This window comes from Periophthalmus magnuspinnatus, chromosome 16, assembly GCF_009829125.3.
Source record: "Periophthalmus magnuspinnatus isolate fPerMag1 chromosome 16, fPerMag1.2.pri, whole genome shotgun sequence".
Lineage (NCBI taxonomy): Eukaryota > Metazoa > Chordata > Actinopteri > Gobiiformes > Gobiidae > Periophthalmus > Periophthalmus magnuspinnatus.
This window is the reverse complement of record NC_047141.1, coordinates 24692186-24719475: the sequence shown is the minus strand read 5'-3', so window position 1 is coordinate 24719475 and position 27290 is coordinate 24692186. Positions and strand designations below refer to the sequence as shown.

Here is a 27290-nt window from a genome sequence, read left to right as displayed (position 1 = left end):
AAGTATTGTGCTGCATTTATAAATTCGGGGAGTGTGTATTATGGTGGCATTGTATTCCAATGTGGTAAACAAAAGCAATATTTTATTGCATACACAGTTGACTAAATTAGAGAGGACAATCCATGGTTTGCTTCATCATGCAGATCAATCAAACACTGTGCACAGAACCATCACAGAGGATCAAATGTTTATGGATAAAATAAAGAATTCTGAAATAAATAATACAATCCAGAATTAATGGATATTTACAAAATAAAGTACACAGTACATACTTAAAATACTTAAAATACAAAACCTGAATAAACACATTCTGAAGCATGTACATTCTTAAGTAGTCTATTCGGAAAAGCAACAAAATAACAGTATATAAAAGTTCATCTACAATTTCACGACAGCTGGCCAAATACATAAAACTTTTCCATCTAATGTGTATCATCCATCAGCTATAATTGAGACTGCAGCTACAGTAGCCTATAAAATGTCAAATACCAATACACAGATGGTATGTTGCATCATTTCACTGATTGTCCACAGTAAAACAAATCAATCCTATCACAAGATATTCTCTGATATTTTTACCACATTTGGCACCAAAATACATGATTGTAAGTCACACACAGAGAGGTTCGTTACTACTTACAGCACTGTCCTAGAGTAAAACCATTGGACTTACTCATATATGTAAATTAAGGAGACAATAAAACAAGAAGATGATAAAGTCTAATTGATGGAAATTGTTTAAGGTTATGAGAAGGATTTGCCTTTAGCTCTTTGGCTAACTATAAAATTCTTTTGCCTGAAAATATTCCATATTTAAATAAATCCTTGTTTTTTCATATTTGTGTTGCAAAAAATAGATAATATCTAATATTATTAGAATCTGCACAGCTCAGGTTGGCTCCAGATCAACATCTGAATGCTCTTGACAGCAGTGTGGTCACCCAAGGCTCCTCAGTGAACTACTCTAGGTCAGAAGCAGCGACATGGGACATAATTCTCTAATGGGACATTGGGACAAAAGAGTTTGCCTTAAACCTCTTCCTACATGAAAGTTGCCGTCAGTGCTAGACACATCCCAGATCATTATTTTACATGAAGTAAAAACAAACTGAACTGATGTCTTACAGTGCAGCTCAGACTGACTGTTGTTGTTGTTGTTTACTGCTGGAGAGACTTATTTCTACTGATAGACCTTGATATTGAATCATATTTCTCCTTTCTCTGCAGAGGCAAGCCAGTTACTGCTGTAGTTGACCTCAGGTCTCTCTTGCTGACTTCAGTGTATTCATTATTCTGGTATGGTGGCTCCCTCTTGTGGCCAGAGAGGGACGTGCACTATCTGCATAGAGTCCTGAGTAACAGTAGTTTATTATTCATAGACGTGTAATCCTTGGACAGTAGAACAGTAGAAGATTCCTTTAAGCACGTGGCTCCAGCTTAACTGAGAGCTCAAAAAGAGTCTGTTGATTGTCGATGATGTGAAGAAAATCCACATACGCTCGTACTTCTGAACTGCTTTTCTGTGTAATGTCATTTCCTAAAATGGTACAATAATCACTCATGTATCCATCACATCACAAAGCTGTCTCATTAGAATACTTACCCATCATGTCGTTTTGACACTGCCGAATGATTCGAACAGCTTCTGCTATCATGTGCTGCAAGAGAGTCACACATTAGCTTCTATATTGCCAGATGTGTTCCTGGACTATGAACATAAGAGACTCACCAACTTTTCAAAATTGACCAAATTATCATGAAATGTCTTGTTGCCTTCGTGGATAAATGTGATATCTATAACAGACAACATTATTATGTATATGTTTTTATACGGTACATGTTAAGTGCCAATATTATGAGTACCTTTAAGTAGCAGAGGAAGGAAGGGGATCTTTGGTGCTTTCATCTTTTTAAAGGACTCTCTGTAGGCTTTGTGGTTCAGCGAGGGATCCTGTCAAGACATTTTTCAAATACATTAGTCTAATCCTCTGGGAATTGGTAACAAAGTGTGTGCATGCCTGATCTGTTAGAGGCAAATCCATCTGAATTATAATTATTATTTTTATAGTTTTCAAATCTTAACACAGCAAATTATTTTATTGGAGCACAACACTAGCCACCAGAGAATTATCTTATCTACTGTGCAGTATTGTATTGTGTAGTATTGTGCATAAGGTTTTTCCACTTACTGTTGTAGTCTCGAGCTCTGAAAACAGCTTTTTAAATTTCCCTGGTATTTTCTAAAATGAGAATGTAACAAAACAAATCAAATACAGCACTGAAAAGTTGTGGCCAAAATATTAAAACAGATTAACAAATGAAAATAAGTACCTCCCATGTCTGAGTGAGGCGGCTCACAGCTGCAGAATTCAGACCCATGATAATGGCAAAGAAACAGTTGAAATTTTTCAGAGCTTTACAGCTGGAAAAAAAAAAAAAAAAAAAAAAGAGTTTTCTAAGATACCACAAGAGGGCGCCATGCTATTATTTAAGTTTTAAGCATCTGGTTTTCATGGTCAATGATTGAATTAAAAATATAATAATAATTACTGAGCAGCTATCTTGATGAACTTCTTGATGAGCTGCACTCGTTTACAGAGTGTTGGACACAGAAGCACCTCGGTCATCACCCAGAGCTGCACTTCATTACAGCGTTTTAGTAGAAGCTCCAGTGCCACAGTGTGGCCACTGCTGGCCGTGCGGCTGAAAGTGAAGTAGATCAACTGTTGCTGTAAAAGTAAAAGACAAATCAGCAAAGAGACTCCTATGTCATAAACAGTTTACTCTGCACACAAACCTCATGGATGGAGTCAAAAAGGACCCAGTCTAAATTTGTGAGAGCCACAGCCACGTCCCATGTGTTCAGACTGAGCATGTGAGTGGTCCTTTGCTGTAGCTCAGAGTTATCTGTAAATGGGTTCTGATACAAAAAAAAAAAAAAAAAAAAGATTCATGGTATGTACACATAAAAAAAGTAAAGGTACTATATCTGCAGAGTCCATACCAGCACATCACCGAGGTCCTTCCTGCACACATGCAGCCGCCCGATTGGTCGTAACAACTCAGAGTAGACTTTATCCTGAGGCTGCAGGAGCAGTCGACCTGCAGATACAAATATGACAGCTCCTATTAAACCTGTCAGGAAAAAGACTGCAGCATTCAGCTGTTAGACCAAACTACACTCAGGGAGGTCACACCTCAGCCACTGGACTCATACAGAATAAGACAAAAAGCATACTTTATTTGAAAGACAGATGGCAAAATGCTTATTGTATTTACTTTATATTACACTATTAATGAAAAGCAAGCAATAAAAGCCAGTGAAAAATGACCTTGAGATGCAATATCCCCCTGTAGTACATTGCTAATGAATGTGCATAATAATGAGACACTGCATGAGTATATGAGGTAAACAAGGAGCACGGCACAGCCACAAACTTTAATTAAACTAAGTTTGTCCTGGTGCAATGTATTGTATTTACCTCCAGGGTAAGTGATGGCCACCAGTACCAGATCCCCCAGAGGGACATCCATCCTCTCTGCCACTGCCTGCAGCAGCTCCTGGGCTACGATGCCTCCACTGGCCCTGATACTCAGGTAGGAATCCATGGAGATGTACACATGGCACAAAACTACAACATACACATACACATACAGTCAATACAGTTTAACAATCTACAGTATAACATATTATTGCGTCTCATACTATCATGCACACACTAATGTGTTTGTAGGTCTGTTATCAAAACATGTAACATGAAGCAAATGACAGCAAACAACCCAAAACAATGTACTGTATCCAAACGAAAAAACAAAAATAATAATAATAATATGTAGATGTTCAAGCTCACATATTCTGTCAAATTAAATTGTAAAATAAATCATAATTATGTGCTATATAATAATCCAGGTGCTTCATGTTTGGTTGCTGAACACAGACAATTTAATTTTGTTGCAAATGCTATTAATCATTTGTCAATTTCTATCATTCCATTTGGTTGCTTTTATTACAGAAGTATGTCTCCACAGCACATGGCTCTAGTCTGCACTGTTGACTTATCATAGTGAACAGCAAGTTGGCTTAAATTACAAAACAGCTTGAACAAAGACATGAACAATCTCATATCCATAGGCTGAGGTGGCCATAAGAAAGACAAATGAACAAGTACTTTGGTGCAGCTGCTCTGCTCCTCACTAATGAGGTCAGGTGGTTACACTGAGTGACTCATGTTAAACTGCTTCAAATCAGCACTGTCTTATCTGAAGGACGCCTCTGGTTTTGTAAACTCCTCAGGCGGCTAGGTCTGTATAACAATATATCACCGTCGCAATTTAAGGAACAATCCAATCATAAAGGCGACACTTGAACTAGAGCTAGAAAATTAACAAAATTATCACCCAGGCCCCAAAATCAAGCAGTCTTTCTAGCAGCAACAAAACATCAAAATTCATCCTAAAAAAGGCAAAGCATCTGAGTCACGACTGAGGAATTTGTTCTTCCCCAGGCTGCTCTATTCCCCGAAAGTCCTCTCCATTGTCCAGACTGCCCGTCGTAACTTTAGTAACAGCGTATGGTGTGAAGAATGTGTGGCTTGTGTCTTAGATCACAACTCACCCTCCTTGGTCTCCCTGTGTGAGACTCTGGGCTGCACTCCATTGTCTTTGAAACTCAACTGGTGGAACAATGCTTTGCTCTGGGAGGAAAAAATGTCAATATTTCAAAACATGGTTGAAACAGTAATATTTTAGCAGGGTTGGTAGAGCAGCAATCCATGGCAATTCAAACCAACCTTTCTGTGTGGAGAATAATCATCGCTTGTACTGAAAAAAAGAAAAGAAACAGCATATATTATTAGTCTATTATCAAAGTAAATGAAATGCATGCAGTTCTTTACGCCAATCAACCCATTATTCAACAGCATCTCAATAGGATTAGAGTGCTTTGTAGATTTCTAACTGTCCAGCCTGGTCCTTAGTTTAATCAAGCAATTCTCATCACTTAGACCTGTAAAGCATGATGGATGGTCCCAGTGGTTTTCTGGGCTCTGGATCACAATAGACGTGTTGGCACAAAGCCTGCCCTGGGGGACCGCTCCTCACTGTCCGACAGCAGCAGCAGCTAGCATAGACTAATGAAAAACTGGAATCTCTCTGTCATCTCAAACCTTGTAATCTTTTGTAATCTATTCCTGCTGCTACCAGGCAAAGTGAGGACAGGAGCTTGCCTTTTCAAAAAAAACAAACAAAAAAAAAAAACAACCATATGACCCAAGATTACCTCATAAGCTTTAAAAGGGAAGGCATTGATGAGAGAGGTCTGCTTCCTGTTTGTGGTGGTTTATTTAAAAAAATGCTTTTCATGGGCAGATTGTCAAAAAGCAGCCTGTGCAGTCCTCTCCCAAGATAATGGTGATGTCTCATAAATATTAGAGCATGTCAGGTAGTAACACCCACACAACATGCTCTTGTTTAAGGAAGAGAGGGCGAGCTGGGTCCTCCCTGGATATAAACATGAATAAGGGATTGTTGTCTGCAAATGTTGGTGATGGGCGGCAGGTTGTGGCCTCCCCGGGGACGGAGGAGCGGTTGGGGGCTGTGGCGGAGGCAGGAGAAGGAGGGGTGGAGTGGGGGTACTCGGGTGTGGCAATTTGTCTGCTGACTGTGAGGTACGGAGGCCAATGTAGTGTCTGGTTTTATCAAGATCAAGAAAATGAAGCTGAGTGGCACATCATCTGTCACAACAGTAACACCCACAGTACAATGAAATTACAAGTGTAGACACAGAAAAAAGTGATGTATTTTGCTGTTTGACATACTCTTGAGACATAATAAATATTTAAACAGCTATTGACCAGTGTAATGCAGACTGGTGGTGAAGAAGTAATCTTGAGAAAACACTTTACTGCAAATATGTAGCACACAAATAATGCATGAAAATACAGCTGTACAAATAATTCAAATAATTTAATTTTCATGGGTTTGTGGTTGAAGTTATTGCAGATCAGTTACTGCTGCTGGGGTTTTTAATCACAAGGTCTACCAGCCAATTTCGAGTTGATTGGAGCAGAGTTTGGTCTTTAGATAAACAAATAGAACTTGGTTTGTGTTAAATTGCACTGCAGTGGAAAAGTTATTTGTTTTTAAGCAAAAGTTTAACCAAAGCCCGTAAAGGGATTGCATAATTATTTGAGTGTAATGCTGATATGAATATGTTTAATGGTCTTTTTTTTCTGTGGATTGTGTAGTTCTTGACCAGTGAAGTATGTTCAGTACTGTACATTGTACGAAATTGTGTTTGGACATTATCTATTTTCATTGTGCCCCTGACGTCCAAGACAAATTTCAAATCAACAGCCTGTCATGTATAATATATTTGCTTGAAAACAGTCAAATAGAAACAATTGAATTCTAGCAATATACAATAAAAAGAAAATTAAGAAGATCAATTGAAAGGAAATAACTCATCATTTTTTGCCATATTGCCCAGTCCTGAATAAAAAATATAAAATTCATGATGTGGGGAGCTTTAACTTCAAAAACAGCCCAGGGCAGTCCCAGTTGAATCTCTAGCTATCTCAAGATTCTGCTCTACTTAATTACGATCTATCTTAAAGATGTTTTTCATTCATTTCTTAACATTTCAGACTTGTCTTGGTGTGTTGGTGGCTTCCTTTCAGCCATGCTCAGAACAGTGGAATCTTGTTGAATAGGATCATTGACAGAGGGGCTAAATAAAGCCTACAGAATAAGGGGAGTTCTGTCTTTGTGCACTGCCACCAGCCCCTCTCTGTGATGCTGATACACAGACTTAAGCTGCTTATACTGTACATGGTGTAGTCTCACTCACTTTCGACGATGCAGTTGATAGATTTCCTGCAGGTCCCTCAAATCCTTCTCCAGAGCTGGATGTTCGTACAAATCTTCTAATGCATAACGGTACAAAGTCTGCAAAGGAAGTACCAAGAGGTTAATATCTTTAACAGAGCTTCCATTTCTTTGTATGCAGTGTAGAAGTGATAGAGCAAAAAAAAAAAAAAAATACAAAATCACATTGGAATTGTTGTTTCATGGGATCCAAAATTAGAATAGCAAGCATATTGCCTATGACTAACTAAACTAACTTGATAGAAAGAACAGGATTTTCCAAACAGTGATATTTATGTACTTTTTTTGTGATATTTGAACCTTAACCAAGACAAGTTCTGGCACATTTTTAATATGTATTTATATGGAGCTCAACATTCTTTGAAGCTTGCTGAGATTCTGAAAGACAATTTCCCATAAATTTTTCCCATGAACATTTAGAAAATTTGAAATATATCTGTACATCTCAGTCATCCAGGTCTAATCCATATTAAAAGCCAAAGTTAAATGTGTCAATTGAACACAAAGTTGTAGGAGTGAAGATGTTTTGTTGCTCATCCAAGCAGCTTCTTCAGTTCTGGTCAGATTGCTGGTGGACACTGCCTTATATCTATCTGAAGGGAGGAGATAACTACACTGAAACTGTAAACAGGTATTGTCTTAATGGGCCTACTGGCTAGCTCTATTGTTCTCTTTGTTTCATTTGTTTGCTTTGGGTCCCGGTATGGCATTATATATGGGGGACAGGTGATGTCTAAGGCCCCAATTCCTGTTCAAGGAAGGATTGTCTTTCCTAACAAAAATAGCTTCTTTAACTCCCCTCTCAAACCATTTCTTTTCTCTGGCTAAAATCTGAACCTCACTATCTTCAAAGGAGTGGTTAGTGGATTTGAGATGGAGATGTACGGCGGACCGGGGTTCAGAGGATCTCTTGTGATAGTGTTGGTACATTCTGTTATGGAGTGACTGCTTAGTTTCTCAATGCATTCTTCACTACACTCAGTGGAGTAGACCACAGGACTTTGTTTATGGCTCAGTGTTTTGTCCTCTGGGTGAACCAGTTTCTATCTTAAAGTGTTTGTAGTAGGTTTGAAAAAGACAGGAATCTCAAACCATTAAAACTGATTATAGGCCCATTAAGACTGAAACTGTAAACAATAGCTGTTTACAGTTTTAGTATTGTTAGCTCCTCCCCTCAGATAGATATAAGGCAGTGTCCACCAGCAATTTGACCAGAACTGAAGAAACGGCTTGGATGAGCAACAATACGTCTTCACTCCTACAACTTTGTGTTCAATTAACAGATTTAACTTTGGCTTTTACTAAAAATTCAAATAGTAAGAGTTTAATGGCACGATGGAAGTGAACCTAGTGTGGTAACTAATGTCTATAATGTGGTTGTTTTCAGACTGTTTTCAAATCTGTCATTGTTGAACTGTTTTGGCCACCCCTTGTTGTGCTTTGTACCTTCAGAAACACTTTGATATGCTGGTCGTCCCTCAGGAAGCTTTTGCACAGAGTCATCCACTGTAAAACCAAGTGGAGGACTTTCTGTTTCCTCTGCAGCACCTCTTTCCTGTCCTCTTTTCCTCGGTATCGCTTGGTGCAGAAGGTGAGTTTTGTTAAGGCTTTAGATGGATAGTTTGATATCATACGGACATCTGCAGGGGAGTGTAAATGTGCACCTGATAAGAAACTGTGGTGCTAATGTTGAGAGATGGTCCCTGCAACATTTATGAAGTCTACGTTAACTCAAGTGGCTGGATCCAAACATTCTGACCTATAGCAGCATTAGGCTATGTGGGCCACACTCATTAATTATAGTATAAACACACAAAGACATTTATCACCATACAATGTGATAATAATAACAATGTATTAGTCTTGCATAGTGCTTTTCCAGACACTCAAAGTCGCTTTTGTGGTGTGTTTTTAATTAACTCCATACTCATTGATAGTAAGTTAGTATTGTTGCCACATCTGCCCTGGCCTTTCCAACCACCATACATACAGGCCTGGGAGATAGTGAAATACCTAGGCAGTACATAGTAATATTGAAAGTGTGTGCAGACTTCACATATACAGACCATATAGTATTTGACCAGGGAATAAAATAACAACAATCGACAATCTGCTTGCAGCAGAATAGCAGAAGTGATAATAATGCTTTCTATATGTGCATGTGATTTTGAGTTCAAAGTAATACATAAAAAGGATATTGTCCGAGTAGAGCTTGGCAAAAATCACTGGTTGTCATGAAGACTGGGTAGGTGAGCAAGAAGTCATCCAGAAGAGTATCTAGAAAATAAAAATAAATACATGGTTTTATAATCACCGTAATCTTCTTATTTTGTACATATCTGCAGGCATGTGCTATAAACCCATTAGTTTCTAATTCCCCAAATGGGCAATAGGTTGTCTGTGTTCAGATGCAAGCACAAGTGCTATGTCAGTTTGTTTGATTAATGCTGCAACAGACAAAATGCTCTTTGTATAGTAAAAAAAAAAAAAATACAGTAATGGTTAAGTCAGGGGGAATATTGATTCCTATTTCTTATGCTTATTTTCTGATTCAAACAACAAAGATTACTTCCTTCAGTTTCTTGGACAAATGTAAATGGGCATAAGCACAGTCATTAGTGTAACCCTGAAACCTGAATCAGTGCAGATAAGCCAATAATGTAAATGCATCAGCTGATTGACGTGACCTCTGTTTACTCCAGGTTTCCATTCACATTAGCTGGCTCTTTCTAATCTCACCATCAGCCTAAAGTGTTTGAAGCTGCAAATTCACCACTCAATATTTTCAATAAAAGTATGCAATCAAGGCTACATACATGCACAAATGTTTGTGGAAAATAAAAAAGACAAGAGTGGTCCTCTAGGTCAACAGGCCTCAGATGATCACATTGTGTGGAGCTATGACTTGTATTTGGGAAAAACTGGGGCAAAAACATTGGTGTGGTATAGTAAGAGATCTGGGTCTGGGTGATGGGTCTAAAAATCAAGGAAATCCATTTCATAAATTACGAATTTTCCTTCTGGATACTTCTGGATTACTGATGTAATCAGTGAGCAAACTTGGCACCATCTGACAATGTGACATCACCACCTGCTAGAATCTGAAACTATAACATTTCAGAAGAAAATTCTACAAATGTTAAATCTTATCATATCATAGCAGCCATTCAATTTACTCTATGCAAATGTGCAATAGAAAAACATTGGATGAGCTCCTTACTACAACAACGTAATCTACATCTCAAGAAGAGTTACTTTGCCTATCACATCTCCATTCAATAATATAGGCCTATAAATTGTTGTAGTTTGAAATGCAGCAAAGCACGCCCCCTGGTACTATACGTATGTAGACCAGATGATTTAATGAACAGTTTATAGTATATTTTATAATCTGGCATACAAACTGTTTTTCATGCAGTGACTTCCAGACAAGATGTAACACTGAAAGCAAGTGCTGTACAAATCCTATTAAGGAAAACCTCTTCTGAAAGTGTCAGAGTGAGGCTCCAGAGTCTTTTGTGGTCCACAAAAATCCCTGTTACAATTATGCTAATCCATAAACAGCAGCTGTGAACTCATCACTTACTGCTTATGCCAATTAGCACATGGCTAACATAAAGAATACAGCCACATACATTTAGACCAAGCTTATAAATAACAAATTTGAGCTCTCTTCCACTACTGGTATCACATAAGATGCAGTACATGTACACCTCCCAGGCAGTGGTCTCTGTATGTTTTATAAGGCAGAAAATATTATAAATATTTAATCTGCAAGTCCTGCAAATTAATCAGAGTTTATGCAGAAACAACAACAGAAACTCTAAATTAATAATGAAGATTTGTTTATTAAGAATGAATAAATAATACCTAAAGCTCCTAAACACTTAATTAAGTAGTTACTAAGCCTAAACTCCTAAGAATTAAGTCTGTGTTCATTTTTTAAGTATATAATAATCAATATATTAAAATAACCTAAAAATTTAAAACCAACATGAGAATTACAAGTAAAATTGCATTACTATAAAAGCTAGTGTTGATGTAATCCACCTGGCTGCATTCTTTCACTAGCTCAGATCAAATCAAAAGGTGCTTTCTCAGTCAGAGGAAGTGTATAATGGATTCATTGATTCTGCATCCATTGGCTGTGAAATCCATCAACCTGCCAATTCTTTTTGCATTTCAATAAGTGTTTGTAAAATTGATCCAAGCTTGTCGTTGAAATGCACATGGTCATTTGTCATAATAAAAGACAATCCTATTCATTGCATGGTAAAATGCTTGAAATTAAGTAAAATTCTGTCAAACTCATTTTAATGCAGCCAGTTGATTATGGACCACTGCTCTTGTAAACAAATACACTACAACTTGGGCACAAACCAACAATAAAGGAAGCTCAGCTACATTTACTATTAAGCAGTTTTTCTCCAGCATGCCTTTGGTATTCTTCCAAAATGTGAAATATCTAGCAGAAAATACTGGTAGCTCCTCTGCATTCCTTATGTTGCCTGCGCAAATGGATGTCCAATAATGATCTATGAATTTATTTTGTGGATGAGCACTGCATAAAGACTTGCCAGTCACGCAGCACTGACCTCACCTACAACTACTTCTGGTGAATTTAACAATCTGTCATGGTTATCCCATTGTTCAGCCTCCAAGGGCATCCTGGACCGGTGTTCCAGAGTGTCAGTATTCAGGCTGCACTCCAAGGCCAGAGGGAGACCAACAATTAAACAGAGCTGAGTTTAGATCAATGGGTGTCGGGGCTTTGCCCCAGTCTGGTCTCTGCTCTTTGACCTGGGACATCACTCAGCCTCATGCTCCTCTATGCTCCCTATGGAGACTCACTGTTAATGGAGTCAGACCAAGGTGATCTAAGGGGAATGATCCATCAACCAACCATACCACCAAACTTCACAGGCAATTAGCTGAGTAGTGAATACAAAGATGAACTCTTTTTACTTTATTAAGTTGAAGTGACTGCTTATTTGCCACTGGTATAGCTTCATTGAACATCTTTGCTTTTAGCTTTTCTGTTTCAAACTCACAATTAATCAGCAACCAACCCAGCAGTGATTTGCATTTTTACATATCTTTTATGTTTCCCTTCTTAAAGTTGCCAACTTGCAATAAAAAGGGGTTTTCCTTGAGGATAGATGTTTACATAAATTTTGAATATTTAATTTAAATTCAGAACATTTAATAAAAATAAAAAAAATGCATAGCACACTCAGTTGGGCGATGTCCAAAACATGTATATATATATATATATATATATATATATATATATATATATATATATATATATATATATATATATATATATATATATATATATATATATATATATATATATATATATATATATATATATATATATATATATATATATATATATATATATATATTTTTTTTTTTAAATTTATTTATTTATTTTTTTGACATTACTTTTCGGCAAAAAGCCATCATCAGATCATTTTTTTTCTTGCTTTCAACCACAGTATACCAAATAGTTGCAAGCCCAGGTGCTCATATCCCCCTCCAACAAATGGCAGGTGACCTCCCATGTGAGTTACATTTCTGAATTTGCTGCTCCTTGTATTTGCATCTCTATAACAACATTAATGCGTGTTTTCTGTTTGATTTGTTAATTAGATTAAAACATCTTCCTAGTGTAATGTATTGGAAATTTTGTTCATTTTACATTTTGGAATACATGAATTAAATCGGTTAGAAAACAATGATCACTACACATTACACTATATAATAAATGAGTCATATTACAACAACCTAGTAGGAGTACAAATAATGTACAATCCCTGCTACATCTCCTGAGAGCCCATTCAGATCAATTTAGTGCTGTCGCTCATCAGCATGAGTAATCATCTGTAGAGGGCTTAGCGTGGCTCCATCCTGATGAACGATCAGCTGTCACCAGCTCTATTTTCTTGACAAACCTCAGGTCTCACCTTGTCTGTCTCACTGCTTTCTTTTCATTTCAGTTTTTCATTTCTCTTTGTCTTTTGCCTTACTGTGCCTCACACTCAATCATCATTTCCCATAAAGACAGCTCCAGCATGAGCCACAAACAGGCTTCCTTTGCCTTGGCAACAGTGTCACATTTCCATGAACCTGCTGGGAAGGAGGGATGCGTTGATTTGTTTTTGCTGTGATACTGGACTTGTTTCAAAGCTATTTGCACCAATACCCATAAAACGAATTCTTGTAAAAGAGCATAGCTCAAATCATTTGGGAATTGACTGTAGATGATTAACCCAGTGAGAAGGGGAGGGGTGTCTGCTGTCCCAGCCATCCCAGCATGCAGAGGGGGAAGTGAAAGCTCCATAGAAAGTCAAGCAACGTACTTTTATTAACCATGAGTCCAGTGTTCATTGCTTCTTAAGTTGAACATAAAAGTAGTGTTACTTCTGTTGTGAGCTCAAGCATCAAACCTGAAGAGGAAGTTTAGTTTGCACTGACCTTCTCCCTGCGTGTTCCCCTGTTCGTCCTCCACTCTCTGCTCGTTTAACAGATGCTCCAGGATCTTCTCGGGGGTTCCTGACACCACCACGTACCTGTCGGACAGAGCAGAGTCAGTGGACGAGTCTTCTTCGATAGAGGACAGAGAGCGGCTGCTCCAGTCCTCTTCTCCCTCTGTCCCTTCATCATCTATGTAACGAAAGTACGGGACATCAAAGGTGGGCATGGTGAGGGGCTCCACACGACTTATACTGTCACTAGTGCAGCTCAGCTCTGAGCCCTCGTCTTCGTCCTCATCTTCCTCCTGCTCCACCAGCGCGGCATGCAGAAGCCTGCCCTCCTCCTGCAGCAGACTGTGGGGCTGAGCTTGAGAGCCCATCCTCGCAGAGTCCTGCTGCCCTCACACCGCCTCTGTCCCCGGAGTTACTAATGCATTCCCCTTTTATCTGTCTGTCCATCCATCGGCTGCTCCTAACAGTGTCCAGCGCTGCCTCAGACAGCGGGGGATTGGCTGACTTCACGGTTCAGAGCTCCTGGATGTGCAGAAGGCAGCAGCAGTGCTCTGCTCACAGTCCCATGCTGCTCACTTCTATGTTTCCTATGCCAATTATGTGAAGAGTGTAGTGATGTAAGCATGCCAGAGACAGCGGCTGACAGTGGAAACAGGAGGGAGCGGGCTTACCTCTCCTCCTCTGTGGCCCCTCCCCTCACAGATCCTCTGAGAGCCTGGAGCACGAGCACATCGCGGCCGCGGTCGCTCACACTCACACGGACTGCCTCGTCACTGTGGGGCTGAAACACAGAGGAGGAGGGCTGTTATCACCGAGGAGATTCCCCTGTATTTCCTCCCACACAACCTCCACTCATTTCCATAATAATGCTCTGTTTAAGCCGCCACTGTTAATGAAAGCAAACTTCAATATGCCTTTATTCAGTGCTTATCGGTGGTCCCCATTCATAGATTAACATAGAGGACTCATGCATATTTTAATTACACTAATGTAGTGAGTAGGTTCACTGTGATTTGGGTTGTGAAATTACCACTCCAGTCAGAGCTATTATTTTAGAATGAAAACATTGCTGTGTTATAAATATGACATATTGACACATCTGTTTCTGTTTCTCTATTGTTTATGCTGTTCAACTCACCAGTAGGACAAAACCATTCAGCATTATTATGTAAGAGGTGACTAACAACTGTAATAGTATATTTTTTACAATCTCTTTTAAAGTTACAGTAGTATTTGGCTAGAAACAAAGATGCTGGTTGTTGCTTGACAGTGGAGGGTCTGGCAGGGATAATAGCCCTAATGAGGAGCTGACCATGTGGTGCACGCATCCTGCACCCCCCTCCTTTACCTCTCCTCCACAGACAAGACTCAAAGCAATGGCCGTCTTTGTGCAGGGTTTTTTTACATTGTTTTCCTTTGCCTAACAAACATCAAGACCCCTTCATTTTAGAATTCCAAGCACAGACTATTGTTTTTATGGTAACACTAACATAAATATGTTTATTGTCTGTATAACATGCTTCTGTTAAAGACAACAATATTGAACACATGTCAGAATATGAACATTGCACAGATGAGCAGTCGCATCTCCAAACAGCAGGGATCAGACCCAGACAGGACCATTAATGGAAATGTTTGCAGCAGGCCTCTTCCTTGATGTGGTTTATCAGCCTGTACAATGTAATGGGAAAATCAATGTTGGTTTATATCTTTAGCCGACTCTATACTGAAGGGAGGCAAAGACTTATATCAGAGCAAACTAGAAAAAACCCATATGGATTCTGACCATTTTTTTGTTCTCAGTAAATTTATAAACGTTCTAAATGTTTAAAATATAAAACAATAATCTCATACTAGTGAAATTATGTCTTTCTTTTCCTATGATAGTGTTGCATGTTCGTTCCGCTGGGGATCCTCCCACTTTCACTGAGGTACTCAGTGAGTGAGTTTCACCAGAAACATTTTTTTCTCAGTTCAAGGTGAGACACTGTTAATTTGAAACTTTTTATAGTTTTCATATATAAATAAGGCTGAAATCACACATATTTGGGACATATAAATCTGAAATACAGATAAAGTCAGTTTTAACTTCTTGTATATTTTACATAGTATTTGAATAAACTACATTTTACTGGAAAATTGTGCACACATTTTGCAATTTTGCCTAACCTTTTTATTAAAAACTTTAATAAATCAGGTTTAAGATTACATATATACAAATCTTGGAAATGATTGGAAGATGGGAAAGTTTGGTGCTCTTTATCTTTATGTCCCTGTGAGAAAGATGCATTTTGAAGTTGTAATGTCTCATATAAATCTATGGATGTTGATTACACAAAATAATTTAACACAGTGGACAATGATTGAAACCTTACAGTATGTGTTTACCAAAAAAAAAAAGAAAGAAAGAAACAAGAAGCACCATTCATATTCACTTTCGGTATTGCATAATTTCCATAACCTCAATATTTCACATGTTTATGTTCATTGTATATTAAACAACTCCACTTCCTACGGCTGGGATTTCGCAAATTCCTCAAAGCTCTTTTATGTATTTTATATTTATATACATCATGTGGCGTGTGCATTGTACTGCACCAATTCTGGATTATGTTGTAGATTAAAACATGCTATAAAATGAAAATGCTCTCAGATAATCTCAGATAAGCTTGATTTCTAGATACGCATTAAACTAAAGGTCATGATATCTACCCATTAGGATTACCCATGTTATACTACAGAATTTCAAATGTACTGTACATGCATCTACATAAAAAATGTACATTAATATAGTTTCACTTTCTGCTTCTTCTAACTTATCATCAGACAGGATGGAGTATAACACATATTTCAATGAGTAGCCAAAAGGTGTCTGCTGTTATGAGGAAAGGTCAAATTCCTACTGTACTGGAATCCACCCTCTGCTCTAACATACAATGGCATGAGGCTTGGCCCAGTTCTTCTACGTCAAGTCTTCCTGCCTTTGTCAACCGCTGCTGCTTATAAACGCAGCTGGCAGGAAGGGAAAAGCCCAGAAGGTCAGCCAATCAGATACTTAGTTTAGAGCACAATGACAGGTGTGATGTTTCAAAATGTAGGAAAGGCGCAATCAGGGAGGAACGAGCTCACAGTTTGTCCTGGCACTGTTCCTAAAATAAGTTTAACATTATTATTGACCTTCAGGGAATTTGTCTTACGCCTCTAGGACAGAAGGTTTGTCCAGAACCACAGGACACCTACCCCACACAGAGGACTAACATAACATGTATCCTGCCCGGAGGATTTACCAATTCAACCAGAACCAAGGAAATTATTTAAAGCACAAAGTAAAATTTGAATTATTTGTAGTTTTTTTTGCACCAATCTTAATATAACAAAGTAAACAGATGTATAAAACTTTAGCCCTAGACAATCATGTAGTGTCATGAAAAGTATCATTTTGTCTGCACTCATCACATCACATTACATTAAACGTAGATCTAAACCAGGATTAAAATGCAACCAATTCAAGTGTACACCAGGACTGTACCAGGAAGTGTAAACACATCTCATGCACTCCATTCTCATGAATTATTGGTGGTTTGGGTTTACACCATTATTTAATAATGCAGACTGCCAACTGTATTTTCAACAAATTTCATTTCTGTAATTGCCAGCCTCAACATTGTCAACATATTTTAGGTATAACATATCTGAATATCATAATAACTTAAAATGGTACAATTTCATTACATTTCAGTATTCTCTGAAGACCATATACATTAATTCTCTACTCCCTATGATGTTACTATACACTGACATGCAGCATCAAAAGTTTTTAAAGGTAACCTTAGCAACTTTTCTGGTGGAGTATCTGCCACCTGATTGTCTCCATGGATATGTTATTGTTATACCTGGAATGTTCCTCAGAGTATGGCCACCTGTGCTTGTATTTATCTCCATAGATACAAGCACAGGTGGCACCTCCAGGCCAAGTTACAGATCAGATCCATCAAGAGATGAAAAGGTGAAAAAAAAGCCCACCTCCCTGGAGACAAGCAGGGGGTGAAATGCCCTCCAGAAAAGTTACATAGTGCACGTTTAGTAATTAAGATATCTTACTCTTCTTATAGAGAATAAGTATTGTGACTAACCTCTTTTACTTTATCTGGTCCCTTTCCATGGATTTGAAAAAGACGGCATCCGTCTTTGGCCAGTCTGTGAACCATCTCCAGTCTGGACAGGTCCTCCTTACACTGCATGATGCACCTGCTGCCAGGGTGCAGGGCAGGAGTCGGACCAAACATGTACCTTAGCCCACAGTCCCACATCACTGTCTGTTTGGCTGGGTCCTGCTTTTCATCCTGTAAATCAGCATAAAACCGCACAGTGTTCATGCACCACAAATCAATAGTTGAAAAGTTAGTTATTGCAAACAAGGATCTCATAAAATAACATACTCACCATTTTTCTCCCTTTTATATTACAAACTTCAACGTCCCTATCCTGCCCTGTATCGGTAGAACAGTGTGCTGGTTTTCAGTGAGTGACTTGACTTGTTCCTTGCCTTTCTTAACCGCCAGGATGGGAGTGAGTTAGGTGGGTTCAGGAAACATCTGGAGTACAGGACAGTCCTAAAAAGGAAGTTTCAAAATCCTGTGCGGACAGGAGAAAGGGCACAGTACAATGGGTGGTCCTCCAATTTGGTAAAAGTGTTCAGCCTTAGAAATACTGACAACCATCACTGTTTAAGCAAGACCTAAGACCCGTCTGTGGCTGGGAGTTCACTCAAACCCTATAGTACCCTTATGTCATCTCTGTGGACCTGATTGAACTGTGTGTAGCTTGATTCTAGGGAGTAACAATGTCATGCTCCCAGATGAGGGGCAGGGGTCAGTTTTCCACATTGATTAAATTGTCTTTAAAGAGATATCTAAAAGGAAAATCAACAAATGTTACATCTAATAAAAGGGGATTTGCATATCATCAAAGCATTTTACATTCTTCACATGTCTTTTAAATTATGTTGAAAGTTGTAATGCCACATACCTATTCTCTGTGATCAGTGATACAACATGGTGTGTAAGGAGATCAGTTGTATTATGTTTTATTGTGACATCCTTTGCTCCATTGTCTGCATTGTGATGGTCCATTGAGTCATTGGAAAGCCATTCTATGACAGTGACTGTAAACTGCTGATGCAGCAGCAGTGTAGAAAGAGCAAAGATCTGTCTCCATGAGCAGCTTCTTTTGGCAAGAGTAAACCAGTACAATGCTCCTCAATTGTTTTACATCGTTTCACGAATTTTTATCTGTAAATGCAAGATTCATACAGCATATTTCTTCATATTGTCTCGCTTTTGGATCTTATGTAGGGAAAAGTATAAGGTTCTTAATAATGCAAAATAATTATAATAACCCTTTCTTCTAGCTCCGCAGAGCACCACTTTGTACAAAAAGCACAGGCTTTAACAGTGCTCCCACTGACCCACTTTTTAAATAAATGAATTGCAAAGTGAACATGCCTGAAGTCAGGTTTTCCGGTGCTGGTGTCTTTGAGGACTATGACAAGAGCCAAGGGAATTTACACAGTTACTGTAGGCCTACGGCACCAGTGATGAAACTTTACATAGTTTGTTACATTAACCTGAAACAACCCAGATATCATCTAATGCAATGTTTCTGTTTCTATAAAATGTGTCTTAGGATCAGTACTCTAAAGCATACTGTGGATATTGTTAATGTTACGATGCTGTTGCCAAAATCTTGTGGGCCTAATATTGGCTACTCTTCATAATGTATTAAAATAAAAACTGACTGGAGAAAATGTGATGGGCGTCCCCTGGACCCCAATAGAGACTATTTAGATAAACGCAGGCACTGACAGCCCATTATACTGTTATAATTGTAATTAGGTCAGCCCTGGTCTCCAGATGATTTAACAACCTGAAATATCCTCAAATCACTACATCAATAAAAAAAATCAACATTCTAACTACGTAAAGTAACTACGGCATCCGAAGAGCGACAGGACGCACCACGATGTTGTGCTGTTTTTTTGGGATTTTTTTGTTTTGTTTTGTTTTGTATGAAAGCACGACTACTCTTCAAGTTACTTTATCAACACGAAATGTATAAAAATATATATTTTTGAAGACTTACAGTGAACATGCCAATATGGTGAGTATGTTTTCCTCTTTATGTAACCTATTAGGCAATTTTCGTATAAAATTTAAACAAAGCCAGCAAACTTACAAACTATTGTAATATTTGTTTGTTTATTTATTTATTTATTTATTTATTTTTATTAGTAATAAAATCTAAACCCACTGCTGCCACAGGTTAAAAATACCATGTCCTAGTGCTGCTTTTATCGATCAATGTGTTTCGCGGTCGGGGCAATCTGGCACAATTAGGACCTCTACTGGACAATTTATGTATTACAGCTACTTGTTTTTTACACCCAGTCCATCGTTTCATGTTCAGTGAATCAAGTAACAGGACTTACTTCCATAAACAAATGGTTGGGTTGTATAGGTTTTATTTATTTATTTATTTATTTATTTTTTCACAGACAATCTAGTACAAAATGAACAAGATATTGGTTAAAATTGAAAAAGCCCTTGTTATTTTTATGAAGCTGTTCACTAGTTAAGGTGAACTGTTTAACCCAACAAAAGAACAGAAAAAGTGGGACTGCTGCTGTTAGAGGAATACAATACAATACATGTATCAACTCTGAAAATACAACCAGATAGAAAGTCATCAAAAACCACTACTAGCACTCTATAAGTGAATGAAAATAATGTACTCTGAATGTTTGATTCATCCACAGAGAAACAAACCAGGGGAACACTTTCACTCATGTTCATTAAAGAGAGCTGAAGAACGTAACAGTCTTTTGTCAAGTTCCCTTTATGTTCCTTTAGGACATCCTGGAATATTTCCAAGTGGACGGATCAGTAACATCTATGTTGTCTTCACAAAACAGTAGTTTGAACTGAAAGTTCTGTGTATCTTCTCCGCTTTAGACACCAACATGAACGTTTGTAGGTTTCTGTAGTTTGCCATATCTGCCCTGTTGTGCCTCTTATTAGCATGGCTTGCCCAGAGGGAGAGGCTATCCCGCTCTTCTTTACCTGAGTTATAAGCAGCTGAGTTGGGATACACGTTTGCTGAGATGTGCTTAAATGAATGACTATGTCACAAGTGGATGCTGAAAGACATGGAGAGAGACATTCATTTCACAGGCGTCAAGTTGAGTCAGTGCTGGTAGCCCTGTTTGTCTACATGTGTAACACATGTACACTGATTTTTATGTGTCTAATCGATGTTTTCTCTTGGTTTTGTGAGCGTACATGAAGTACATAGTATGTCCCGTGGCAATGAATAACACAGAAATGATGACTAGGTATCCAAAGTGCTGCGGCTGTGGAGCAGAGATGACCATGATGAAGTGAAGCAGATCCATCAGGTAGTTCATGGAGCTCTGGACCCCATTAACCACCCCACGCTCGGATTCCGAGATGTTCTCCTGCAGCAGCTGCGTCACTGTCAGGTCAAAGGACCACAGACCTGAAACATACATACAGCTATGGCTTACTAGTTTCTTATAATTTCATTCACAAATGCCTAACAACTCTCTCAGTTTGACTTACCTATACGTGCTGTAATGACACCTAGAAACAACAGAATAATAGAGATGTACGACTCAGGTTCAGTGCCAGTGGGCACATTGTCGAAGAGCACAGTGTTGTTGGTCCAGTGGATGGAGGAGCGGTCTGGTAACAGCGGCTGGTTAGCTCCGCCTCTCAGAGGGTATGTGTGTTTTTGACTCTGGCTTGGCATTCCTCCCAGCTCAGAGGAGTTGGAGTCAGTGAATGGCCTCAGAAGACTTGTGTCCATGGGACTGCCTGGAGCAAAGACGGAGCTGACGCAGAGCAACAAGCAGCCCAGGTGTAGACAGCTGGATATGATCCCGGTGTTGACCAGTCCAAAGGACTTCCTCAGTCTGGTGAACAGCACAGTCCCCATGAGACCGGTGATCGCCGACACGCCCATCAGAATACTGAGCAAGGAGCCACTTATGCCCTGAGTATAGGCGTAGCCTGTAGTGATGCAATCAAAGCCCAGTACTGTGGTGTAGAGAAAGGCTAGGCCCATACCAGCCAGGAACACAGGCTGGCGGTAGTAAGAGCTCCAGCCATCCTTACAGGTGCTCACAAGGCACTGCAGTCTGCGTAAACCCAAAGAAAACTCTCTGGGATGTTTCAGACCAGTGTTACTGGGCTCCTCTGTCGGAGGTGGAGATAGAGTCCCATTCTCTTGCGCTGATGAAAATAAACAAAAAACAAACAAAAAAAACTCTTATCCCATTACTACTACAACAGTGCTGTTCCCAAGAAATGAGTGACTGACATATTTGTAAAATGATTTGCTTTACTTGCCTTGTGACCTTCTTTCTCTGCTCTGCAGATAAGCCATATCTACCTCCTCAGTCGGTGGTTTGATTGAAAGTGCTGGCACAATTCGATACACTCTTGACAAGAAGAAAAATTCCACAATGAGAGACACCAAGTTCCAGCCCAGGATGAAGCCACAGCCCACCACATTAGAGGCCAGGGTCATGACCTGCCCCACTGCCAGGGGGGCCAGGATGTTGGTCACCTGATCAATCCTCCTCATGGTGGCATTCATCCCTGTTTCAAAATGATAGTATAAGTACTAGGAGGACAGGAGTAGGTTAGTATTTTTCATTCATACAGTATTTTAAGCACATTTTCATAACATGCACATTTACAAACAAAAACGCTGTTGTTTTATCTCACCAGCTAAGTGACCGCGGTTGTACCCTGTGATTACAACAATCCAGTCCCTCTGAATGGCAATGGTCAGAGCGGTACTTGCAAGATTTGCCACATCTGCCAGGACGATCACCACCGTGTAACAAACCACCTTGTGTAAGTTTTGTGATGCAACAGGTTACTATGACAGCACAGAGTAGCCACAAACTCAGAGGCATCAGGACCACACAACATATAGAACAGCAGAAATCCATCATAGAAGATAGAATATTCAAAAGGTTTTAAGTCAGTCATGACACATGTTAAGAGTCTACTCACAGTGAGCCATCCATCCCAGATCTGCTCAATCCAGTTCTTATAGGAGAACACCAACATGAGAACAATGCTACAGACAGTCACAGAGATGTTCTGGATAAAGAGTGATGCATGCGCAACTGGAAAGAATGGGAAGAAAGAAAAATTACCCTTAAAGATATACTTATAATAAAACAATAGTGAGAATTAAGTGCTTACCTTTATTCCTGGGATTGCGGTCGACCCAGTCACCAATCAGAGCACCAAGTAGAAGCACTGATCCAGCCAGCACCAGTCCAAACACTGCAGTCAGGAGCAGGTTTCGGCCGTACAGCTCAATCAGAAAGACTGAGATCGCAAAATGCCACATGCGATCGCCCTGTGTCACACATTGACTGTGTTTGAAATCTGAACACTGGTCATATTAGCTCATATTAGCCAAGAGTTTGCATATAAATGAGAAAAACCTTACCCACATAGATAGTGCTCCACTGACATAGATGAGAAATTTAGGACCTTTGAGGTAAATAAGAGCGGAACCTTCAAGAAAAATAAACTGTATTTAGACTATGTTGTAAACTACAAATATAGTTTTATTCATTGTTGCATCACCTGATATACTGCTGCCTTTTTTTTTCTCTTTTTGATTGATCATTTTCAAACTCCATCACACCCCGTCCACATGCAGATTCCTCTGCTCGGTGTGACATTGCTTTCTGTAGGATTACAAACACTATTCAACCTTATAACAGCATTATGTTGAACTAGCTGCAGTCATTGGATAGTTAAAGCTATAAGTAAGCACTTTCTGCCATTGACTGGGAATATGATGCAACATTAGTTGTATAGAGTAACAGCACTGTTCAGATTCAAAGTATAAAGGGCAGTCTTACCTTTGCGCTGATATTTAATCAATCCTTTTGGCTTTAGACACTGTATCCATGTATCCTAGTTTGGGATGTTGCTGTTTCCTAAAGGCTGGAATTCAGTGTTCAGTGTTGAGGTGCACCATTGTATGAAAACGCCAGAAAAGCAGAACATGCAGCGGGAAAACAAAGGCAGCCAGCATATTCCAAAGCACGTGATCCTGGACAGACAATATCCGCGTTCACTCATGCCACAAAAAGCAAAACTGTGTAACTGGTATGACTCAAAATATACACAACATAACACATGGACAGGGAGGCTGCGCTTGTACCCTCATCAAGGGGTCAAGTTACTGCTCTCTGCTGCTCATTAATCAGTGCACCTCCATATACAAACTTTGAATATTGAAAAACTCAGTAACAACTCAAATAAATTCACTGTCTTCTATATTTATTTTTCTGATACACTGGAGTAAAAATTACATACATTCAGTGCCGTTTGTCAGGTGGCATGTTACATGGCAGTGCATTAGATATGTCTATAAAATCCTCCCCAAAAATAATTCAGAACAGTTTTAATGTTGTCTGTTTTGAATGTACGTCTTCAGATAAATAATAAAGTTATACAGAGCCACAAGAGGAATCGACAAAACAGGGAACACAGAAAGGAGTATGCAAATAGCTGCAACCCATTCTGGATAGTGAAGAACATCAGCCATGGGGAAGTGAACCTGCAACCCAAGGTGAGAGTTAGTTGACCTGTTTAGCAATTGTACTGTTCTTGATTAAACTTACATAATCTGGATTCCAGACTTGATATGTGACTGTAGTTTCTGATTCCACAAAAACATATGCCAGAAAAACAATTAGAAGCATAAGGGGGCTAATGACGCACCAGTTGATCCGCCAAAAAAGGTTTGGTCTTTTGCCTGTCATCCACTCAATGTCTTCAATAAACCTGTGGACACATTGAGACATATAACACTGTCCATTTTAAATATGTCATTAATATTAAAGGTGCATTATGCAACTTTTTTCTGGTGGAGGGTCTACCACTTGCTTGTCTATATGGAGATGTCATAGCTTTGCCTGGAGAGACATTCAAATTCTCGCCAGGAATTGATTTCACAACACTTCCACCAACAAACCTCTTGACTATAGAGCAGTATATGTTTTTTCTATATTACTTCTACTATATTATTATCAGTTAAATGTTCACCTTTTTATGCCATAGATATAGACCACACTAATAATCTCAAAGAAGGCTATAATGAGCAGCGGCAGTGATCCCACGTAGCTGTTGAAAATCTCCAGCCAGTAATTTCCAGATCCTAAGGTGAATATTAGTCCCACACCAAACGAGGTGAGACAAATTAAGCCTGTAGACAAAAAATAAATGAATAAATAGACAATATATCTTTTTAATCCTCAGAATATTCTATCTAATAACTAAGCACACATAATTTCTTTGTCCTTATACCCGTTAAAAGCTCCTTTGGAATCCAAGATGGTATCACTTGAAGGTCCAGCAAAGGCGTGAGGACCCCCTCTAGATTCCCAAACATGGAAGAGAGGCCGAGCATAAACAGCATCACGAAGAACAGCACGGACCAGACCTGGGACCCTGGCATTTTGATCACCGCTTCAGTGAACACTATAAAGGCTAGTCCAGTCCCCGATGCACTCTGAAGGCAGTAATGTAATAATAATGTAATTTACCGGTAGTACAATATTATATTACCTCTCAGATGATTTACCTGATCAAGAAAAGTTTGTAAGTCGCAGGTTTTCAATTGGAGGCTTTCCACCTTAGAGGGATCACTGAAGTTTAAATGTTCAAACCATTCTTCATAGTTTTGTCGAGTTATGTTTTCATCCCCAATATTAAAGGCATTGGTCAGTGTGAGTATGTTACTAAATAAAAACAAATTAATCATAACTTTATTGGAGCCATATTGTTATAGTATATAGTATAATGGATTACTACAAAGGACTATTAAGATGTATGTTTGAATACCTGTTTTGACAGTCAATATAATTTTCATTTGCCAAAAATCCAAGAATTGCAAAAATTGGAATTGAGGCATATAAAGAAGTAAAGCTGTTGACGCATCCAACTATCAAGGCATCGCTTTCACAGTTGTTCCTGTAAAATATAACTTGAAATTATAACTTATAGTACCATTGTATACACTAATTGTTCCTTTTATATATGTTACTTTTGTGGATTATAGCTGGAAAAAGCAATAAGTCCTCCAAAAGCCAAAGAGAGTGAAAAAAATATTTGGGTAGCAGCATCCAGCCAGACTTGAGGATTTTTCAATGTTTCCCACTGTAATGATACATGCAAAATGTTATCTTTTATCAACCTTTACACGCCGCTGTTACTCGTGACTAAACAGTGAGCAAAAACAACTCACATTTGGAGTGAAGAGGTATACTAGGCCATCATCAGCCCCTGGTAGAGTTAAAGCTTCAATTAAGAAAATGGTTAACACGAGGTACGGGAATGTGACTGTGACATAAATGGCCTTTCCAATGGTTTCGATTCCTCTGATGAAGCAGATGTAGACCAGGCACCAAGCTGAGGCCAAACACAGCACTAACCACCACTGCAAACCGCCACTTGTCTCAATGTTAGCTGAGATGTTCAGTGTCTCCCGGTACCAGAAGTAGTTCACTGGAGTGCTGTCCTCACACGCTGGTATATAGCCTGCATTAGAGTTTCATAGTATATGGAGAGATAGATATGTGCGTTAGCAATAGAAGATTGTTTGGTGCCACTTTATAATAACTACACCTTAATTTGTTTGAATAAAGCAGTTTATAGCTTAGTAACTACTTCTTTAAGGGGGAGGAGTTAGGTTTTAATTAAGTGTTTTTTTGTTGTTGGTTTTTTTTGTTTTGTTTTATTAAAATATGTATTAATTATGAATTAAGTCTTTGTTCAGGCTTTATTAAGGCTATTAGTAGTGTAGTTATTATAAAGTGTTACGAAATGTTTTGTGTATAGAGTTAATCTGTAGCATACCTGTGTGGTTGCTGTTCAATGGGCAATCAGTCCAAGGAAGAGGACTTTGGAATGAATGGAAAAAGTACCAGAGGATCCAGGCAAGAATCATGTTGTAAAAAAGGCCCACCAGAAATGATACAAATAAGGAAGCCACACCTTTGGACATACATTAACACAAATATGTAAGACTTTAAATATCAATGTATACATTTGTTATATAGTGTTTTATTTACCTAAACCTCCCATATACGGTGAAATGGAGGTCCACACTCCAACACTTCCTGCTCGGAGCCGCTGGCCAATGGCCAGTTCTAAGTACAACAGAGGGAGCCCTTCAAACACCAGAGCAATGGCATAAGGGATGAGAAAGGCCCCTAGCAAAGAAATGAAAACAATACAATAAAACAATGTTTAAAAGTGATTCAGTATAACCAGTAGCACACTCACATATAATGCATATGTAACATCTGTGAAACGTTTGATCATATGCATGTATTTCTCTGATTCGTAGATTGGAAAAGTACTAAGTATTCAACCACAAATCATTATGTTACATTAACCCCAAGTTTTTTTTTATTATTTTACTTTAGTAGTGGTAGCATCGGTGGTTTTAAAGATATTTTTTTGTATTTGTTAAATAAACATGTATTTTGTTAATACTCATTTGAATTAGATCTTTTTTGTATAAATAAGTATGTTCCTACCTCCACCATACACTTGGCACAAATATGGGAATCTCCAGACGTTACCGAGACCCACAGCAAATCCGATACAAGTCAGCAAGTACTGAACCTTATTGTCCCATTTTGGCCTCTCCTCTGAGTCTTTCGCTTCTCCAGACATTGTGTGGTCAGCACATTCATCTTCACTAACCATTGTTTTTTAAATACCTGCACTTTTGACTATTCTTATACTTGACCTCCCTCCTCTGTGTGAAGCAAAATGAATTCTCACA

At 38.7% G+C, this 27290-nt stretch overlaps 3 protein-coding genes across 3 annotated transcripts; all 3 read right to left on the bottom strand.

The window, feature by feature from the left end:
• Nucleotides 1-16: 16 nt before the first annotated feature.
• Nucleotides 17-17896, bottom strand: LOC117383662 (rap guanine nucleotide exchange factor 5-like). The gene is made up of 19 exons (XM_033980859.2): nucleotides 17823-17896; nucleotides 17513-17722; nucleotides 14051-14160; nucleotides 13369-13463; nucleotides 9084-9162; nucleotides 8332-8476; nucleotides 6848-6945; nucleotides 4791-4821; nucleotides 4616-4694; nucleotides 3483-3632; nucleotides 3005-3102; nucleotides 2798-2920; nucleotides 2551-2729; nucleotides 2332-2422; nucleotides 2190-2240; nucleotides 1864-1951; nucleotides 1730-1794; nucleotides 1604-1658; nucleotides 17-1537 (listed from the first exon to the last, which is right to left on the bottom strand). The coding sequence occupies exons 1-19, from the start codon at nucleotides 17823-17825 to the stop codon at nucleotides 1419-1421; spliced, it is 1869 nt and encodes a 622-aa protein (XP_033836750.1). The 5' UTR covers nucleotides 17826-17896; the 3' UTR covers nucleotides 17-1418.
• A 2040-nt stretch (nucleotides 17897-19936) lies between these two features.
• Nucleotides 19937-23591, bottom strand: si:ch211-254p10.2 (solute carrier family 40 protein member 1). The gene is made up of 9 exons (XM_055227746.1): nucleotides 23350-23591; nucleotides 23069-23172; nucleotides 22929-22996; nucleotides 22676-22835; nucleotides 22481-22596; nucleotides 22187-22313; nucleotides 21806-22057; nucleotides 21017-21688; nucleotides 19937-20933 (listed from the first exon to the last, which is right to left on the bottom strand). The coding sequence occupies exons 2-9, from the start codon at nucleotides 23109-23111 to the stop codon at nucleotides 20674-20676; spliced, it is 1698 nt and encodes a 565-aa protein (XP_055083721.1). The 5' UTR covers nucleotides 23112-23172; nucleotides 23350-23591; the 3' UTR covers nucleotides 19937-20673.
• A 175-nt stretch (nucleotides 23592-23766) lies between these two features.
• LOC117383747 (sodium-dependent neutral amino acid transporter B(0)AT3-like) lies at nucleotides 23767-27283 on the bottom strand. Its single transcript, XM_033980964.2, has 11 exons — nucleotides 27040-27283; nucleotides 26569-26709; nucleotides 26354-26491; nucleotides 25743-26035; nucleotides 25542-25654; nucleotides 25340-25468; nucleotides 25080-25236; nucleotides 24803-25007; nucleotides 24542-24701; nucleotides 24118-24280; nucleotides 23767-24053 (listed from the first exon to the last, which is right to left on the bottom strand). Exons 1-11 carry the CDS (start codon nucleotides 27209-27211, stop codon nucleotides 23898-23900), a joined length of 1827 nt encoding a protein of 608 aa, XP_033836855.1. The 5' UTR covers nucleotides 27212-27283; the 3' UTR covers nucleotides 23767-23897.
• Between the last annotated feature and the right edge of the window lie 7 nt (nucleotides 27284-27290).